At 42.4% G+C, this 15,229-nt stretch overlaps 1 protein-coding gene across 1 annotated transcript in view; it reads left to right on the forward strand.

Moving 5' to 3' along the window:
- The window catches only part of crtac1b (cartilage acidic protein 1b), a 143,438-nt gene extending 129,974 nt beyond the window's left edge, over window positions 1-13,464 (forward strand). The window contains exons 12-15 of the mRNA XM_061909917.1: window positions 3,201-3,346; window positions 6,713-6,755; window positions 6,827-6,970; window positions 12,424-13,464. Coding sequence (XP_061765901.1) covers window positions 3,201-3,346; window positions 6,713-6,755; window positions 6,827-6,970; window positions 12,424-12,551 — 461 coding nt within the window. The 3' untranslated portion in view covers window positions 12,552-13,464. The remainder of the gene's footprint in view (window positions 1-3,200; window positions 3,347-6,712; window positions 6,756-6,826; window positions 6,971-12,423) is intronic.
- Window positions 13,465-15,229: the final 1,765 nt, after the last annotated feature.

Raw genomic sequence — 15,229 nt, forward strand, 5'->3', positions numbered from 1 at the left:
ATAACGGACCTTCGTTCACTCAGGCGGGTACTGCTTTGAAAAGCGACATCAGTGTGTAAAGGATATCACCACATGGGCTCAGGAACACTTCAGAAAACCACTGTCAGTAATTACAGTTTGTCGCTACATCTGTAAGTTCATGTTAAAACTACTATGCAAAGCCAAAGCCATTTATCAACGACACCCGCTGGGCCCAAGCTCAGCTAAGATGGACTAAAGCAAAGTTGAAAAGTGTTCTGTGGTCTGACGAGTCCACATTTCAAATTGTTTTTTGGAAACGGTGAACGTCGTGTCCTCCGGACCAAAGATGAAAAGAACCATCAGGACTGTTCTAGGTGCAAAGTTCAAAAGCCAGCATCTGTGATGATATGGGGGTGTATTAGTGCCCAAGGCATGGGTAACTTACACATCTGTGAAGGCACCATTAATGCTGAAAGGTACATACAGGTTTTGGAGCAACATATGTTGTCATCCAAGCAACGTTATCATGGACGCCCCTGCTTATTTCAGCAAGACAATGCCAAGTCACTTGTTACAACAGCGTGGCTTCATATTAAAAGAGTGCGGGTACTAGACTGGCTTGCCTGTAGTCCAGACCTGTCTCCCATTGAAAAAGTGTGGCGCATTATGAAGCCTAAAATACCACAACGGAGACCCCGGACTGTTAAACAACTTAAGTTGTACATAAGACTATAGACTATAAGACATTGCTATTGCATAGCTATAGGGCTTTTCATTTCGGGCTCCAGTACTCTGGAATGCCCTCCCGGTAAAAGTTTGAGATGCCACCTCAGTAGAAGCATTTAAGTCTCACCTTAAAACTCATTTGTATACTCTAGCCTTTAAATAGACTCCCTTTTTAGACCAGTTGATCTGCCGTTTCTTTTCTTTTTCTTCTATGTCCCACTCTCCCTTGTGGAGGGGGTCCGGTCCGATCCGGTGGCCATGTACTACTCGCCTGTGTATCGGCTGGTGACATCTCTGCGCTGCTGATCCGCCTCCGCTTGGGATGGTTTCCTGCTGGCTCCGCTGTGAACGGGATTCTCGCTGCTGTGTTGGATCCGCTTTGGACTGGACTCTTGCGACTGTGTTGGATCCATTATGGATTGAACTTTCACAGTATCATGTTAGACCCGCTCGACATCCATTGCTTTCCTCCTCTCCAAGGTTCTCATAGTCATCATTGTCACCGACGTCCCACTGGGTGTGAGTTTTCCTTGCCCTTATGTGGGCCTACCGAGGATGTCGTAGTGGTTTGTGCAGCCCTTTGAGACACTAGTGATTTAGGGCTATATAAGTAAACATTGATTGATTGATTGATTGATAAGACAAGAATGGGAAAGAATTCCACCTGAAAAGCTTCAAAAATGTGTCTCCTTAGTTCCCAATGGTTTATTGAGTGTTATTAAAAGAAAAGGTGATGTAACACAGTGGTGAACATGCCCTTTCCCAACTACTTTGGCACGTGTTGCAGCCTTGTGCGCGCCTTTAGCTCCTTTTTTTTATGGTAATAAATAAGTATGCCTTGCCCGCGCCAACTTTCCTTTGCCTTCCGGGGAAAAAAAACCCAAAGGCGTATATTTTTGTGGATTCATGTTTGTGTGTAAGACACTTCACCCTTGCTCCTGATAGGTCGTGGTTAGGGCCTTGCATGGCAGCTCCCGCCATCAGTTTGTGAATGTGTGTGTGAATATGGAAATAGTGTCAAAGCGCTTTGAGTACCTTAAAAAGGTAGAAAAGTGCTATACAAGTATAACCCATTTACCATTTGGTCTCTCCTCCTCTTATTAACTAACAATAGTTTTAGAATATGGATCACATGATTTACACAAAATAAAACTACAGTAGGACATCGTAGAAATAAAAAATATTTATAATGTTTAGACAAAAGTGTATATTATATATACTATTATATTTATAGTATTTATATTAGGTGTGTGTGTGTGTGTGTGTTTGTGTGTATTTTGGGTATATGCATGTGTGTATGTATGTGATTATGTGTATGTATGTGTATGTATGGTCCGATGACCATGGATGAAGTACTGGCTGTCCAGAGTCGAGACCCAGGATGGACCGCTCGTCGGGACCCAGGATGGACCGCTCGCCTGTATCGGTTGGGGACATCTCTACGCTGCTGATCCGCCTCCGCTTGAGATGGTTTCCTGTGGACGGGACTCTCGCTGCTGTCTTGGATCCGCTTGAACTGAACTCTCGCGGCTGTGTTGGAGCCACTATGGATTGAACTTTCACAGTATCATGTTAGACCCGCTCGACATCCATTGCTTTCGGTCCCCTAGAGGGGGGGGGTTGCCCACATCTGAGGTCCTCTCCAAGGTTTCTCATAGTCAGCATTGCCACTGGCGTCCCACTGGATGTGAATTCTCCCTGCCCACTGGGTGTGAGTTTTCCTTGCCCTTTTGTGGGTTCTTCCGAGGATGTTGTAGTCGTAATGATTTGTGCAGTCCTTTGAGACATTTGTGATTTGGGGCTATATAAATAAACATTGATTGATTGATGATATATATATATATATATATATATCCATCCATCCATTTTCTACCGCTTATTCCCTTTCGGGGTCGCGGGGGGACGCTGGCGCCTATCTCAGCTACAATCGGGCGGAAGGCGGGGTACACCCTGGACAAGTCGCCACCTCATCGCAGGGCCAACACAGATAGACAGACACATATATATATATTTATGTATATATATATAAATTGTAAAAATGTGTGTGTGTATATATGTGTGTGTTGTGTACATATGTGTGTGTACATATGTATATATGTAAGTGTGTGTGAATTTAAATGTATTTTATATAGACAATATATAGCAGCAACCACTGAATTGAATTATATTATATATATTATTGTATTATATATTGTATATATATATATATATTGTATATGTATGGGGGTGGGACCTAATAAGTTTACTTCTTCCCACTCCCTTTTGAGCCAATCTTGACATCTACAAAAGATTAGTCACATGTAATGTTTTCAATGTAGGTGTAAAAATAATGTATCTATATATTTCTTTTGTATTTTATGTCATTCTCTTGTTTTGTTTGCATGGCTCAAAATAAACCATTCATTCATTCAATGTTTGTTTTGTTTTGTATTTTCGAGCCGTTATCCAAAGTAGTGATCTAGACTTCACACCAGTAAAAACCAGTATTGTGTTTTTGTTGTGCGACTTCTAAGGTAAGGACGTGGCCACAAATGTGGAGGTGTACTGGCCGGATGGTCGCTCTGTCGCTCGACCCTTGGAGCCATCAGAGATCAACTCTGTGATGGAAATTCACTATCCGAGAGACGAAGAGGAAATCACCCCCACTGTGGAAATAGAGGTACTGTGGTCGAACACAAGACCCGGAAACCCACCCTACACCCAACATTGCCGCCCCATCCACACACACTTGGTATGTTTACATGCACTAAAAAACTCATTTGGTTAAAACAAGCGTTTGTTTCTAAGATGGATTAACATATTTACAACATAGTCCAGGGGGTCGGGAACCTTTTTGGCTGAGAGAGCCAAAAAGCCAAATATTTAAAAATATATTTCCGTAAGAGGCATATAATATTTTTTTTAACACTGAACACAACTAAACACGTGCATTTTTAAGTAAGACCAACATTTCTAGAGTATAATAGGTCTCTTATTCTTTGTAATAACATTGTAATTCTGAAGCTAACCATGGAGGGGGCGTGGCCTGCGGGCCTGCAGCGACAGGTGCCTTGTTATCTAATCACCTGTCGCTCTGTTATAAGCGGCAGCCAGGAGGAGAGACTGGGTTGGGGCTGGAAAAACTGTTGCTGGAAAGCAACTGAGAGACTTATTGAAAAATAAAACAATATTGTAACCCTGAAACAGGCTCTCATGTCGGTGCTTGGGGGGTCTGAAGAACCCCCAGGAGGGCCAGCCCCACACTAACCAATAATAAATAAATAACTTCTTACCATTAACGCAACTTCTTGAACAGGTGCGGTAGAAAACAGATGGATGGATTAAAAATGCATGAGAATGTTTTATATTTTGAACATTATTTTTAACACTGTGATTAGAAGTGGAATTATTCATTACTTATCGTGTTAAGCAATGTCAGCTAAGATTTATCTGAGAGCCAGATGCAGTCATCGAAAGAGCCACATCTGGCTCTAGAGCCATAGGTTCCCTACCCCTGAGCTATGGGATGACTTGAGAGGAAACGTGAGGAAACGTAACCCCGGAAGTAAATGCGTCATCCCATAGCTTGTGTTTGTAAATTGTTTTTTTAATTTTATTTTTATAATATAGCGTTAACAAAACGTCTGTATTTTTATAATAAAGTGTAATATTTTTTATAATATAGCGTTAATAAAACGTCTGTATTAATCATGACCCCGGAAGTAAATGGTGGGGCGGCGTAGCTCGGTTGGTAGAGTGGCCGTGGCAGCAACTTGAGGGTTGCAGGTTCGATTCCCGCTTCCGCCATCCTAGTCACTGCTGTTGTGTCCTTGAGCAAGACACTTTACCCACCTGCTCCCAGTGCCACCCACACTGGATTAAATGTAACTTAGATATTGGGTTTCACTATGTAAAGCGCTTTGAGTCACTAGAGAAAAGCGCTATATAAATATAATTCACTTCACTTTTGTTGGGGGGGAAGACATTTGGCGTGACAGTGCCTTCAGGTTAGCATGCTAACTGTTTTTATGCAAAACTTCCTAAATAGAGTGTATGTTGGTTTTGTTTTAGAACGGAAAAAAGATTATTCGCACTTTTTTGTAAAAAAACAAAAAAACAAATTCGATATAAAGTGTCCGGAATATTAGTCGTAATAATCATTATTCACTTAAATATGATCATACAACTATCAAGTTTTCCTTTACTTTAGAGAGTAAAGTAAAGATTAGCTAAAACAAGTAGGATTATCATCAGCGGATATCAATCAATCAATGTTTATTTATATAGCCCCAAATCACAAGCGTCTCAAAGGGCTGCGCAAGCCACAACGACATGCTCGGTTCAGATCCCACAGGCCAAGGAAAAACTCACAACTCAGTGGGATGTCAATGTGAATGACTATGAGAAACCTTGGAGAGGACCGCAGATGTGGGCCACACCCCCCTGTGTCACCCCAAAAACAAATGACTAGAACACTCCCGTCCAAAGGCAAAACCCAGTAACTCAATTTTGGTCAAAACTCAGCTGATAATAATTTTGGAGTTCCTAGGTGATATGCTTTACATTAGTGTATGCGATATTGTAATTTGTTCCGTAAGTAAGCTGTTACGCGCATGGCAGGACCTAGCAACTACCACATAACCGCGTTGATACAACAGAAAAACCTAGTATCTCAATGGACCAATCGGAGCTTTTTTGTCAGTCGCCTTATTGTCTTTAATGAGACATTTGCACGAATGGGGGCCGACGGTCAACCTGATTATGTGATGTTATGGCACCAGGGGATATTTGGACGTTGCAAGCACCTTCATTAAATGTATTGTTCTTGATTCTTCCCCTTGCATACTCTTTTGGGCAGATAACTGTGGAGGTCAAAATAAAAACTGGACGCTGTACACGGCTCTTGCCCAATCTGCAAACGCGGAATGGGGCCCACCCGAGATTGTGATGAAATATCTGGAGAAAGGGCACACGTTCATGAGAGCAGATTCAATCTGCAAGAAAATGAAAGCTCAAGAAAACATCTATACCTTTGATGACTTTGTAGATCTTTTTAAGACAGCATCAATATAGATTGGTTTTCCTTAGTTTTCGCAAAATCAGCTAGACGCGAGTTACTAGGTTTTGCCTTTGGACGGGAGAACAAAGGCTGTAAACTAAAAAGGTGAAACAAAAACCTTTGCGCTGTGGCATGAATAACAAAACCAAAAACTTGCACTGAGGCATGAATACAAAACTTACGTGGCGTGGTCAAAAACGAACAGCAAGGGCATGAAGGTAGGTACATGGAAATGTGGGTAAGGTAGGTAGGTAAAGTTGCCAGGACGAAGACAGAAACAGAATGGCTTAAATAATGACTGTGATACTGAGTAGCAGGTGTGAGAACTGACGACCTTGAGGGCAAGGTGAAAATCAATGAGATGGCATGGAGACGAAAAGTGGATTATATTTATATAGCGCTTTTCTCTAGTGACTCAAAGCGCTTTACATAGTGAAACCCAATATCTCAGTTACATTTAAACCAGTGTGGGCGGCACCGGGAGCAGGTGGGTAAAGTGTCTTGCCCAAGGACACAACGGCAGTGACTAGAATGGCGGAAGTGGGAATCGAACCTGCAACCCTCAAGTTGCTGGCACGGCCGCTCTACCAACCAAGCTATGCCGCCAGGAAGTGCAAAAACAGAACTGAGTCTCCAAAAAACATAACATGACGAAAACAAAACAGGATTCTTAGGCGTGACAGCCGTGTCCCGTCACCTTCCCTTGCATTCCGGGAAAACTAACCACACCATAGTCCTCGTTACGACAAAGATGTATTTCGAAAAAACGTACATAAATAAACGCCAGACATTTTTTTGTGCTCATGCTTCCACTTTCACACCCCTAACTGCGGTCATTGAAAGCCACGTCCCATAGCAGTATTGCGTCATACTTCCCGTATGAACAAAAATGTGGTAAAGCTGCCTGGGGGGGGGCGTTGTGGTCATCTACAACCATGCATTCTTGGTGTGTTAGTTCACCGACATGTTGAATTCCTTCTCTTGCAGTGTGGCCCTGGCTTTGCTCTAAATGAAAATGGCCGCTGCATTGGTAAGTTGAAACCTTTCGGTCATCCAGATAGGTCGCCTTCTTCTCCTTCTCCCTTTCCTCCTGTCCCTCAGATAAAAACGAGTGTACCCAGTTTCCTTCTGTGTGTCCCTCTGACCGTCCCGTGTGCACCAACACCTACGGCAGCTTTAAATGCCGCGCCAAGAAGAGATGCAACCAGGGTTTTGAGCCCAACTACGACGGGTCCGCCTGCGTGGGTGAGTGCTCTTAATCGGAGAAAGGCTGATATTTCCGAAATTTCTATAAAAAACTGATTTTTGTAATAACTCTCTGTATGTAAAAGTGTTATAATGAAGGCAACACATGACGTAAGGGTTTATATTAGCTATAATAGCCTACTATCAAAATGTGTCGCAGGCTGACACACATCTTCGTTGACAGGAATGTTGAAATAAATTTTTTTATTCTACGCATTTTTAAAACATTACAAACCATTTGTTATTTAGAGGCTACTCAAGGACTCCGGCTTGTTAGTGATTCCCAAAGCCCAAAAAAAGTCTGCGGGCTATAGAGCGTTTTCCGTTCGGGCTCCAGTACTCTGGAATGCCCTCCCGGTAACAGTTCGAGATGCCACCTCAGTAGAAGCATTTAAGTCTCACCTTAAAACTCATTTGTATACTCTAGCCTTTAAATAGACTCCCTTTTTAGACCAGTTGATCTGCCGTTTCTTTTCTTTTTCTTCTATGTCCCACTCTCCCTTGTGGAGGGGGTCCGGTCCGATCCGGTGGCCATGTACTGCTTGCCTGTGTATCGGCTGGGGACATCTCTGCGATGCTGATCCGCCTCCGCTTGGGATGGTTTCCTGCTGGCTCCGCTGTGAACGGGACTCTCGCTGCTGTGTTGGATCCGCTTTGGACTAGACTCTCGCGACTGTGTTGGATCCATTGTGGATTGAACTTTCACAGTATCATGTGAGACCCGCTCGACATCCATTGCTTTCCTCCTCTCTAAGGTTCTCTAAGGTTCTCATAGTCATCATTGTCACCGATGTCCCACTGGGTGTGAGTTTTCCTTGCCCTTATGTGGGCCTACCGAGGATGTCGTGGTGGTTTGTGCAGCCCTTTGAGACACTAGTGATTTAGGGCTATATAAGTAAACATTGATTGATTGAAGGTTAGATAAATCCTGGAAATTACTGGCTTTTAATGGCCAGAGTTTAACGACCTGGTCGCATCGTGGTGCGGATTTAGTTCTCCCAAGGATGCAGACGGGCTTCGGACACAGCGTGCAGGTAGGAAATGATTTATTTAAGCAGTAAAACTGTCAGGCTTTGACATGGATTGAGTGAGCTCCTTCGACGCAGCGGGATTACAGGACGAGCCAGGCGTGAATTCAGGTACATGTTTTTATTTAAGCACTATAATCAAAAATAATCAAACTAAGGGCGCTCACAAAGAGGAAGAAACTTGGCTAAACAGTACAAAACGTGAAACAAAAACACCTGCTCGTTGGCATGAAAGACAATTTAACTATAAACTAAGCGCTGCTGATCTGCCTCCGCTTGGGATGGTTTCCTGCTGGCTCCGCTGTGAACGGGACTCTCGCTGCTGTGTTGGATCCGCTTTGGACTGGACTCTCGCGACTGTGTTGGATCCATTGTGGATTGAACTTTCACAGTATCATGTTAGACCCGCTCGACATCCATTGCTTTCCTCCTCTCCAAGGTTCTCATAGTCATCATTGTCACCGACGTCCCACTGGGTCATTATTGTCACCGATGTCCCACTGGGTGTGAGTTTTCCTTGCCCTTATGTGGGCCTACCGAGGATGTCGTAGTGGTTTGTGCAGCCCTTTGAGACACTAGTGATTTAGGGCTATATAAGTAAACATTGATTGATTGAAGGTTAGATAAATCCTGGAAATTACTGGCTTTTAATGGCCAGAGTTTAACGACCTGGTCGCATCGTGGTGCGGATTTAGTTCTCCCAAGGATGCAGACGGGCTTCGGACACAGCGTGCAGGTAGGAAATGATTTATTTAAGCAGTAAAACTGTCAGGCTTTGACATGGATTGAGTGAGCTCCTTCGACGCAGCGGGATTACAGGACGAGCCAGGCGTGAATTCAGGTACATGTTTTTATTTAAGCACTATAATCAAAAATAATCAAACTAAGGGCGCTCACAAAGAGGAAGAAACTTGGCTAAACAGTACAAAACGTGAAACAAAAACACCTGCTCGTTGGCATGAAAGACAATTTAACTATAAACTAAGCGCTGCTGATCTGCCTCCGCTTGGGATGGTTTCCTGCTGGCTCCGCTGTGAACGGGACTCTCGCTGCTGTGTTGGATCCGCTTTGGACTGGACTCTCGCGACTGTGTTGGATCCATTGTGGATTGAACTTTCACAGTATCATGTTAGACCCGCTCGACATCCATTGCTTTCCTCCTCTCCAAGGTTCTCATAGTCATCATTGTCACCGACGTCCCACTGGGTCATTATTGTCACCGATGTCCGACTGGGTGTGAGTTTTCCTTGCCCTTATGTGGGCCTACCGAGGATGTCGTAGTGGTTTGTGCAGCCCTTTGAGACACTAGTGATTTAGGGCTATATAAGTAAACATTGATTGATTGAAGGTTAGATAAATCCTGGAAATTACTGGCTTTTAATGGCCAGAGTTTAACGACCTGGTCGCATCGTGGTGCGGATTTAGTTCTCCCAAGGATGCAGACAGGCTTCGGACACAGCGTGCAGGTAGGAAATGATTTATTTAAGCAGTAAAACTGTCAGGCTTTGACATGGATTGAGTGAGCTCCTTCGACGCAGCGGGATTACAGGACGAGCCAGGCGTGAATTCAGGTACATGTTTTTATTTAAGCACTATAATCAAAAATAATCAAACTAAGGGCGCTCACAAAGAGCAAGAAACTTGGCTAAACGGTACAAAACGTGAAACAAAAACACCTGCTCGTTGGCATGAAAGACAATTTAACTATAAACTAAGCGCTGCTGATCCGCCTCCGCTTGGGATGGTTTCCTGCTGGCTCCGCTGTGAACGGGACTCTCGCTGCTGTGTTGGATCCGCTTTGGACTGGACTCTCGCGACTGTGTTGGATCCATTGTGGATTGAACTTTCACAGTATCATGTTAGACCCGCTCGACATCCATTGCTTTCCTCCTCTCCAAGGTTCTCATAGTCATCATTGTCACCGACGTCCCACTGGGTCATCATTGTCACCGACGTCCCACTGGGTGTGAGTTTTCCTTGCCCTTATGTGGGCCTACCGAGGATGTCGTAGTGGTTTGTGCAGCCCTTTGAGACACTAGTGATTTAGGGCTGTATAAGTAAACATTGATTGATTGATTGATAAACTTAAACAGCACGATGGCAAGACTAAAGACATGAAACAAAAGAGTGCACTGTGGCATGAATACATAAACAACTTACACGGCATGGAACGGTGGACTAGGACGTGAAGGTTTGAACAGCGTGGGTAGGGTGCGTGCGAGTGTGAAAATCCCAGGACGAAGACAAGAAAAGGAGTGACTTAAATAGCTGTGATGATTAGTGAAAACAGGTGAGGCTGAGAACAGGGACGTGACAGGTGGAAAACTAATGAGGTTGGCATGGAAACAAACAAAACCAGGAAGTGCAAAACGTGACTGATTGTCCAAAATCAAAAACATAACATGACAAAACAAAACATGATCCATAGGTGTGACAAAAACAGACTTTGACAAAACCAAAAGAGCTAGCATGGGAGCTAGAAAACAAATAGCCTGGCGTGGAAGCTAGCAGGTAGCCAGCAGCAAAACAGAAGTCGTCACTTGTTGTATCAAAACAAACTGGGAAAGCAAGACTGACTGACTGACTGGAGAAGGCAGGCTTAAATAATGGCAGTAATCACAAAACAGGTGCACGTCCAGAGTAGGCGGCAGGTGAAAATAATGAGTAACTCTGGAAACCAACGGAGAGGTGCACAAACAGGAACCGAAGGAGTCCAACACCAACAGAAAACACAAAAAGACTAAACAATCTAAATCATATTATGATCCGGGCAGCGGATGTCCATCCATCCATCCATCCATCCATCTTCTTGCGCTTATCCGAGGTCGGGTCGCGGGGGCAACAGCCTAAGCAGGGAAACCCAGACTTCCCTCTCCCCAGCCACTTCGTCTAGCTCTTCCCGGGGGACCCCGAGGCATTCCCAGGCCAGCCGGGAGACATAGTCTTCCCAACGTGTCCTGGGTCTTCCCCGTGGCCTCCTACCGGTTGGACGTGCCCTAAACACCTCCCTAGGGAGGCGTTCGGGTGGCATCCTGACCAGATGCCCGAACCACCTCATCTGGCTCCTCTCGATCTTCTTTTAATGGATTTAATACAATCTTTGGCAAGCTAGGTAATGTTTGCTGTGGTCTGGAACAACACGGCACACAAACAACTACCTGAAATGCAGCCAATATTACATACCGACATGCAAATATAAATGATATACAAAGAGGATAAAAGTCAAATGTATTAAATGAGCTTAAATATACTTACAAATGAGGCATAATGATGCAATATGTACATACAGCTAGGTTTCACAGTACTTGCTGTGAATTAAAGGATTTAACGGTGCTGTTCCGGTCCGATCCTTGCCTCCTCCTGTTTTGCATGACGAATCCTCCTTCAATCAATCAATCAATCAATGTTTATTTATATAGCCCCAAATCACAAATGTCTCAAAGGACTGCACAAATCATTACGACTACAACATCCTCGGAAGAACCCACAAAAGGGCAAGGAAAACTCACACCCAGTGGGCAGAGAGAATTCACATCCAGTGGGACGCCAGTGACAATGCTGACTATGAGAAACCTTGGAGAGGACCTCAGATGTGGGCAACCCCCCCCCCCCCCCCCCCCCCCCTCTAGGGGACCAAAAGCAATGGATGTCGAGCGGGTCTAACATGATACTGTGAAAGTTCAATCCATAGTGGCTCCAACACAGCCGCGAGAGTTCAGTTCAAGCGGATCCAAGACAGCAGCGAGAGTCCCGTCCACAGGAAACCATCTCAAGCGGATCAGCAGCGTAGAGATGTCCCCAACAGATACAGGAGAGCGGTCCATCCTGGGTCCCGACGAGCGGTCCATCCTGGGTCTCGACTCTGGACAGCCAGTACTTCATCCATGGTCATCGGACCGGACCCCCTCCACAAGGGAGGGGGGGACATAGGAGAAAGAAAAGAAGCGGCAGATCAACTGGTCTAAAAAGGAGGTCTATTTAAAGGCTAGAGTATACAAATGAGTTTTAAGGTGAGACTTAAATGCTTCTACTGAGGTAGCATCTCGAACTGTTACCGGGAGGGCGTTCCAGAGTACTGGAGCCCGAACGGAAAACGCTCTATAGTCCGCAGACTTTTTTTGGGCTCTAGGAATCACTAATAAGCCGGAGTCTTTTGAACGCAGATTTCTTGCCGGGACATATGGTACAATACAATCGGCAAGATAGGCTGGAGCTAGACCGTGTAGTATTTTATACGTAAGTAGTAAAACCTTAAAGTCACATCTTAAGTGCACAGGAAGCCAGTGCAGGTGAGCCAGTACAGGCGTAATGTGATCAAACTTTCTTGTTCTTGTCAAAAGTCTAGCAGCCTTCACCATGTGAGTCCGGTGTCAGCCATTAAGGCACAGATGTTGTCCAACGTTTTCTCTCTGCTCTCTTCCGCAGCCCAGGTGGCTTACTTTGGAAAGACGCGGTCTTCCGCAGAATGCACACGGTCAGCTTTTTCTTCCTGGCTGTCACCCATCGGCATGCTTTCTCTCATCTCCAATCGTCTCCTGGGCGGACTACTGTAGCTGCCTCGCTTCTCCTTGACTCAGCTCTTACAGACACTTGGACTAGGATGTACAGAAACTGTCAATGCCCCTTCTATTCGTCCCCAATGGATCTTTGTACAGCCGTTTCCACCTCTGGACTACGCAGGACCTTGCAGGGAGCATGCTAGAACTAACCGTGTTAGACCCGCACAGCCCTCACGTCAACACCTGGCATTTATCTCAGCGGGATTTGAGACTTTTGAGTCCGAGTCAAGACGTGGAGGCTGCAGCGTATGAACCGCTGCTGGGAACTGACTGGCTTCATTAGGGGGCAGGCCGAGGCAGCCATCTGTATCTGCACAATGCCACGCTCATTCTGTGTCGGGCCTTACCGGGATGCTGAGGAACACCAGGTCTCTACGTTGCAAGTTGTGTGTGAGAGCAGGGGAACATATGCCAGACCATCTGACTGTGGTGGTGGCTCACGTTTTGGGAACCGTTCCTAATTCTGCAGACATTTTTGTGTGAGAGAGCACAATAAGAGGTTTAGTTTTATTTACTGGAATCTGCATGGCGTCACTCCAATTCAGTGAAGCACTATATTACATTTGCCTCGAATACAAGACATTGGCTCACAATTCCAATGCCATTCATCATTTTTGGTGGTTAGAGTGCGAAGGTTTGAGTTAGGGTGGGTTATTTTCATTTTTAAAAAAAATGCATTAAATGCCTTGGTACTTACTAGTTACATTTGGATGAAATTAATTTCATTACAATGTGATATCAAAACTTCCCCGCTGATGGAGTTCAAGGAATACTGTGCTAATTATTTAAAAAAAAATGATGGGGAAACAAAAAGGAAAGCCTGAAGCTGTTATTAAGCAATATCATATTCTTGGAATAAAATCATGTTCTCTCGGGAATCAAATCAAACCCAAAGTGAGCGTTTTATGTTGCTTTGGTGCCCATTTCGCAAAACGTCAGGAGGACAGCATGACGTAAAAATAGTACAGCATGATGTACCTTTAAAAAAAAAAAAATATATATATATATATATATATATATATATATACGGTATATATAAAATATTATATATATATATATATATTTTTTTTTTTTGGGTCTGTTTCGTTGTGTTTGTTTTTTCATATATATATATATATATATATATATATATATATATATATATATATATATATATATACATACATACATTACGGCTGTCAACTCCTGTGATTAATCACAAAAAAAATTACATTCATTATAAACACACTAAGAATAACCATGCAATTGTTTTTTTACTGTACAAGCTCTTTTACTTCAACTGCTCTACAGTCAGTATAGTACATTATGTATGTACATATGTGTATATAAATATATGTATTTATACATATCTATATAAATGTATATGTGTATTTATACACATATATTCATATATATGTATGTAATGATGTTATACAAATACATATTAATATACACATATATATCTATATAATAATATGTTATATAAATATATATATATATACACACACACACATGTATATAATATTATGTTATATAAATACAAATATGTGTATATATATATATATACATATATAAATGCAATTTTTTACTGTACAAGCTCTTTTACTTCAACTGCTCTACAGTCAGTATAGTACAATATGTATGTATGTATATACATACATACATACATACATGTACATATATACATATGTGTATATAAATATATGTATTTATACATATCTATAAATATATATGTGTATATATACACATATATTCATATATATGTATGTAATGATATGTTATACAAATACATATTAATATACACATATATGTATATAATAATATGTTATGTAAATATATATATCTATATATGTATATATATATACATACACACACATATGTATATAATAATATGTTATATAAATACAAAAAGAAAAAAAAAAAAATATATATATATATATATATATATATATATATACAATAGGGCTGTTAAAGTTAACACAATAATAACGCGTTGACTATAAGTTCTTTTAATGGCAATAATTTTTTTAATGCACAATTAACGTTGTTGATATTTGGCCCGTTCCGTAGCTTGGGCAAATGTGTAATGGCGTTATGGTTACTATTGAATCACAAGTTCAAAAAATAGCTAGCAGAACTTCACAAATAAAGGCCTATATAAACATCTCAGATCCTAAGCTATGGCAAGTCGTTCTCCGGAAAAGACAGGACAATTTTTACCTTCAATTGCCTTGGAGGGAACCCTGTGAGGAGAAGCTTCACGTCTGTGTTTGGATTACAGTTGAGTGTATTAATAACATAACATGTAGATTGTTACTTGAGCTGCTTTTGTAAGATGCAATACAAACTCAGCAGATCAAAGACGGTGGAAAGGAAGTCTAAAGTCACTTTCATCTGAGATTTTCGTCAAAACATGTCAAGTGTTTTCTCATATCAATTACACACGTCTGGTTGGTGGCTTCACAATAATATTTCATAATATAATAATATTCCTAATAAATTCTAACTCTGGCAAGACACCAACGCACTGCAGGTATGTTTTCATTCTCTTTAAAGGGGAACATTATCACCAGATCTATGCAAGTGTCAATATATACCTTGATGTTGCAGAAAAAAGACCATATGTTTTTTTAACCAATTTCCGAACTCTAAATGGGTGAATTTTGGCAAATTAAACGCCTTTCTGTTTATCG

This window comes from Nerophis ophidion, linkage group LG09, assembly GCF_033978795.1.
Source record: "Nerophis ophidion isolate RoL-2023_Sa linkage group LG09, RoL_Noph_v1.0, whole genome shotgun sequence".
Classification (NCBI taxonomy): Eukaryota; Metazoa; Chordata; class Actinopteri; order Syngnathiformes; family Syngnathidae; genus Nerophis; species Nerophis ophidion.